At 48.2% G+C, this 6,000-nt stretch overlaps 1 protein-coding gene across 2 annotated transcripts in view; it reads right to left on the reverse strand.

Moving 5' to 3' along the window:
• The window catches only part of UBXN2B (UBX domain protein 2B), a 44,683-nt gene extending 39,162 nt beyond the window's left edge, over nt 1–5,521 (reverse strand). The window contains exons 1-2 of one of the 2 annotated variants that reach the window (XM_040432200.1): nt 5,372–5,502; nt 3,163–3,263 (exon numbers count right to left, since the gene is read on the reverse strand). In XM_040432200.1, the coding sequence (XP_040288134.1) occupies nt 3,163–3,263; nt 5,372–5,488 (218 nt within the window). In that variant the 5' untranslated portion in view covers nt 5,489–5,502. Of the gene's footprint in view, nt 1–3,162; nt 3,264–5,371 lie in introns of both variants that reach the window. The other variant, XM_040432201.1, reaches the window with a different exon arrangement.
• Between the last annotated feature and the right edge of the window lie 479 nt (nt 5,522–6,000).

Genomic DNA, 6,000 nt, shown 5'->3' on the forward strand with positions numbered 1-6,000 from the left:
GACCGCAAAAAAAAACGTCCGTGTGCATGAGGCCATATGGTGAGCCAAAACTAGGTGCGGGTGAAAACCACAGAACAGGTACGGATCAATTCACAATACCTGACTGGAGGCCTCACTACGGGTTTTTGGCTCACAATAACTGATGGAAGTGTGAACGCAGCCTAGGGCTCATTCACACAAACGTGTGCCGCCCGTCATGTGCATTGAGGACTGCAAATTGCAGTGCCCAATACACGGGTACCGTCCGTGTGGCCAGTGCTGACGGATGCAAACCCATTCAACTTGAATTGGTCTGGGATCCGTCCGCATCACGTTCTATATTTTTGCGGTGCGGAGGCACAGACCGAAATGCCACAGAAGCTCTCCGTAGTACTTCCGTGGCCTTCCACTCCGTATCTTCCGGATTGCAGACTCATACGGACACGGGCTGCCTACGGTCATGTGCATTACTGAGCAAGTATTTTTTTTTTTCATTGTTTCATCGTCGCCTTCCAAGAACCATAACTTTTTTATTTTTCGGTCTATGTAGCTGTATGAGGGCCTGTTTTTTGCAGAACAAATTGTAGTTCTCAATGGTGATATTTTGGGGTAACTTTTATTAACACAGCCACTTAGTTTTTAAGTTTTTTGCGACATTAATTTTTTGGCATAAATAACACAATTACTTATGGATATAGTGATACCAAATACATATAGTTTTTTTTTTGGGTTTTTTTTTAAGTTTTACTACTTTTGCGCAACAAAAACCCTTTGTTTAAAAAGATTAAAATCTTTTTGCATCGCCACAACCCAAGACCCATAGCTTTTTTATTTTTATTTCTACAGAGCGGGGGCTTGATTTTTGTAGGACGACTTGCAGTTTTCATTGGTATCATTTTGAGGTACATAACACTTTTTGATCATTTCTTTATTAATTTATTTGGTGGCGATTAAGCAAAAGCTGTAATTCTGGCATTTTTTGTTGTTTATTTTTATGGCATGAATGCTATAATTTACATGATTTTTGCATAGTGCAGGTCCTTATGGATGCGGCAATACCAAATATGTGGAGATTTCAATTTTTTTCCATTGAAAAGTTTTTTTTTTATTGAAATGTTTTATTTAATAAATGTTTTTTTTTTTTACTTTTCTAACCATTACTATAACAGGCGATCCTTCTAAAATACAATACACTGTGGGATATTTATCAAACTGGTGTAAAGTAGAACTGGCTTAGTTGCCCATAGCAACCAATCAGATTCCACCTTTCATTTTTCACAGCTTCTTTGGAAAATCAAAGGTGCAATCTGATTGGTTGCTATGGTTGCTATGGGCAACTAGGCCACTTCTACTTTACACCAGTTTGATAAATATCCCCCACTATTCCTATATAGTGCATTGTATTTTAATGTCAGTGCTATACTGAACACCCGAGGCAGGCCACACATCGACACCCCGTGATATCATTTGCGGGGTGCCAGTGGGAGATAGAGGTAGTCCACTCCCTCTGTAACCGCTTACATGCTGCGAGCACCATTGCCCACGGCATGTAAGGGGTTAAACAGCCCAGATCGGAGCTCCTGCAAGTCCTGGCTGTTACAGCACGAGTACGGCTCTCATGTGCAGACCTAAGACTGGGCTGGCGCCTTTTTACGACTAAGGCCCCTTAGTGATCGCCGTAAAAAGGTGTATTGGTGGTAACCTACTCACGTAATCCCCCCCCAACTGCTCGCAGTACCTTAAAACTCAAGTCGTCTGGTCCAATGCTGTCTTTTGTTATTTGATCTGATGGTTAAAATCTCAGCACAACAACTCCCCCCCCCCCACTCGGCGTATGTAAATGAGCAGCATGAAGTCAAGGGGGCGGCGGCCTTCGTGCTTCATGTCAAGCTTGCCACACCCCCTTTCTGCCTTCTTCACTCTTGATGGACAGCTATTTCTCTTTCTTCAGGCGCGATGTGCCCGATAGCGACACTTGCGTCGTGGAGTCGGGGGAAATAAAGTTGTTTTGCTGCAAAATTGCCCATCGGATCAAATATCAAAAGGCAGCATTGGAGACAAGATGACCTGAGCTTTAAAGTACTGTGGGCGGTTGGGGGGGAACGGGCATCACAGAGGTGACAGGTTCCTTTTAATTACTATGGGGGACATTTATTAACAGTTATACGCCACAATATTGGCGTATTCAAGTCGCAGATTTTGTCGCACGCCATTTTGCAGTAAAATCGGCAACTTTTTCCTGCTCGCGCCACTTTTCCGAAAGCGGTGTGGCATGGGCAGGGAAGTGGGCGGGGCCAGACCGGACAGTTTTTTTTTACCAATGAGCTAGTGGCAGGGAGCTGTTGAAGATTAGTCTATCACCCCTCCCCCCCCCCCATGCCCCCCCATAAGGGTCCATTCACACGTCTGTAATTCTGTTCTGCATTTTGCATTCATTTCTATGGGGACACACTATGTGCTGTCCGGATCTGCACTTGCGGGTCCGCAATTCCGTTCCCCCAAAAAATAGAACATGTCCTATTCTTGTCCGCAATTGCAGACAAGATTAGGCATTTTCTATTATAGTGCCGGCGATGTGCGGTCCGCAAAATGCAGAACGCACATTGCCGGTGTCCGTGTTTTACGGATCCGCAAAACACATACGGATGTGTGAATGGACCAGCAGTGCAGAGGTTTTAAGAATGGCATGGAAAACGCCAGTCTCAATAAATGTCCTCCTATAGGTCAGGTGGCTGTGCCCAACACATGTACTGTGCAGCGTCCCGCCTCGCCACAGGGTCTAGCGCAGTGACAGCAGGGAGGACGTAAATGTGTTGCTGGAGCCCGGAGTGTTCCTTCCAAGAATAGATTTGCAGACACAGAATAGCCATTGTGCTGTACACTCATGTGATCATGGAGAGCCCACCAATCACAAAAGTGGGGGTCCTGTGCTCCACGTTACAATAAGTGGTGGTGGTTACGGATGGTCACATGCCCGCTGTCACTCCATTCATCTTCGATGGAACTGAAGAAGATTACCAAGTGCTGTCACTGCTATATCTGTCAGGCCCATAGACTGGAGCAGCAGCGGGTATGTGCCAGCTTCAGGAATGGCGAGGGTCCTGGCGATCAGACATTTGCTAAGTGTTGAATATGGGACACCCTCTTTACCACATTTACACTTCACTGATTTATTGTGTCTACCTTTCCAGTGAATCCTCCTGGCTGGTTTCCAAGGAAATATGTTGGTCGGATTCTGATGGCTGCTCTCCATATCCGTCCTCACATAAACGTTCCAAGGCCAACTACACAAAAAAATAGAAGACTCAAAACAGCAAAAGAAAAAGAAAAAAGTATAGTCACACAGCACCTCCGTCACGAGTCAAACTCACACGGGCATCAGAAGATAAAGGAGAAATCAGTGCCCTCACAATAGCCCCTGTAACCTATGGAGAACTGCATTGGCGAAAACACTCCTGGTTGGCTGACAGCCGAGAACCAAGAGAACTCTCCACACAGTGCTCCTCCACATGTCCAGGAGCCCAGACCTTCACCAGCTTCAAAGTCATCCAGACGCCCCGGGTAGAATTACTTCTCAAACCATCATTTTTATTTTTTTATTTCTCTTTCACCTTTTAATCCTGCCCACTGTGTTTTGATGGTGGGCAGTCTGGGTCTTCAGTCTGCATTAGAGGGGCTTAGCAGCTCCCGACCAGGTCTACGATCAGCGTCAGTTCTTGGAGCAGTCTCTGGCTGTACAGTTGGGATCAGAGGAAGCTCTGTTAACCCTTTGACTGCAGCAGTCCGTGGATTGATTGAAGAGTACTGCATTGGAGACTGATCAGCAGTAAGCGCTGGGGATCTACAAAGAACACCAGGACTGTCTGTTCAGAAATAGGGTCGCACTAAGGGCTCATGCGCGCGACCGTGTGCTGGCCGGGCCCGTGCTGCAGACCGCAAATTGCTGTCCGCAATGCAAGGGCACCGACCGTGGGGCAGCCGCATGCAGAACGTGGACCCATTCACTTGGGGTCCGCGATCCGCATCCGACGTGCATGCATTATATTTTTTAGCGGTGCGGAGGCACGGCCATAAACACCACGGAACCACTCCGTAGTGCTTCCGTGGGTTTACGATCCGTGCTTCAACACCACATCTCTGGGTCCGCATCCGTGAATGTGAATGGGTCCGCATCCGTGATGCGGGGTGAACGCGGCGGGCAGGGCACGGCGGGGCAACGGCCGTGTGCATGAGCCCTAAATCCCAAATTTACTAATCCTTAAAGATGGTGTGAGCTTAGACAGGACGCCTGTCCCTGCACCAGATGTATCACAGGGCCTCAGGCTGGATGATACATCTGGTGCAGGGACGGACACTTCTCTCTGACTCTGTACAACTATTCGTCAAATTTTATGAAAGCATTTTGAGGCAATTTTGGAGCAAAAATGTTACATTTAGGCCCCGTCCCCATTTTCAGCAACTCAGAAAACCCTAGTTGCACCACAATTGCGCCACTTTCATGTGGCCGTGTAGCCCCAGCCCAAAATAAAGGATGTCTAGTAGCAATCCCTTAATGAGTTCAAAAAATGTAATATTGCAAATACATTATATAAAAACAAAAAACCTACACCTAAGGGCTCATGCACACAACCGTGCCGTTTTTTTGCAGTCCGCAAATTGCGGATGCCGCCCGTGTGCCTTCCGCAATTTGCAGAACGGAACAGGAGGCCCATTATAGAGAGGCCTATTAATAGGACATGTCTCGGGGCCACGGAACGGAGCAACGGATGCGGACAGCACATGCACTTGAAACAAAATAGTCTTTATGCAGCGAGCATCCTGCGTAGACGCCTACAGTATACTCCAGATGGAACCGCTGTACCTTCTATGTATACACATTATCCAGTGGGAGTCAATGGCCTAAAAAGTGACACCTGCCATGAGCGCCATCTTGTGGTGCTTTCCAAAACTGTCTCAGTTTTCATTCTATCATAGTGTGTCCTGCAGTGGACACTGCTTCAGCCTGGCATTGGGCAGGCGGCGGTTTTAGGCGCTTGCGCCACACGCGGTCTTCTGTATTGTGTGCCTCCAGTTGCAGCACATTGTCCACTGGGGGGGGGTAGAACATGGGGGGAGACACATGGACTCCTATCAGTTCCCTCAGGAGGGGTGTAAATGAGCCACAGACAGGGATACCACACCGTGGCATGATGGGCATAAAATGGGCACCTCTGGCCAAGCTATGCCCAGTAGGGTAGTCACTGCTCAGGACTACCTCTGCTGTGGCCTGCACAGAAACATGGCCGGCTGTGCCTTCTGCAGAGAGAAAGATGTGATAGCACAATTGCAAAAAGACGCAAGGTGCGAACAAGGCCTCACTGGTACACGACAGAGGCGCACTAGGACCACGCACCTGGATGTCCAGCACGGAGGGTCTGAGAGGCCCCGCCCTCTCCTCCTCCTCCTCCTCCTCTCCATCCTGACCCTCAGCCTCGTCCTGTCCGTTCTCCTCTGCTCGGGATTCCTCCATGTTCAGACTGCTGCAGGCGAGCAGGTGACGGCTCCCCGCCCCCCGCCTACGTCACCGCCCTGTGCTCCCTGATATGCCTGTCACCAGTCGGCGCGCCGCTGGTTGCTATGGTAACATGGCCGCGCAGGCTCAGAGAGCGCAGGTGACACTGGTGGCCTGGTCAGGAGACGAGCTTAACCCCTTACAGACCAGAAGAATGTGTTTTGGCGCCAGTTTAGGGACCGTAGATATTGTGAGGTAAATGAAGCATAAAAGCGATGATGTCACATTACTGTACAATGTAGACAGAAAAGGGTTTACCCCCATACAGACCCCAAGACTAATATAGTAGACCACTGACCCCCTAAATAGAGATCTCACACCAGACCTAGATAATACACAAGACCAAACCCTCAAAATAAATGCGGACCCCTAAAGGCTGTAAACTAATAGAGACCGCCTAAAATACAGGCCTCAGACCAGATTTCTCTTAACCCCTTCAGCCCTGGGCGGTTTTTCATTTTTACGTGTTT

The sequence above is a fragment of the Bufo bufo genome, chromosome 5, assembly GCF_905171765.1.
Source record: "Bufo bufo chromosome 5, aBufBuf1.1, whole genome shotgun sequence".
NCBI classification, from domain to species: domain Eukaryota; kingdom Metazoa; phylum Chordata; class Amphibia; order Anura; family Bufonidae; genus Bufo; species Bufo bufo.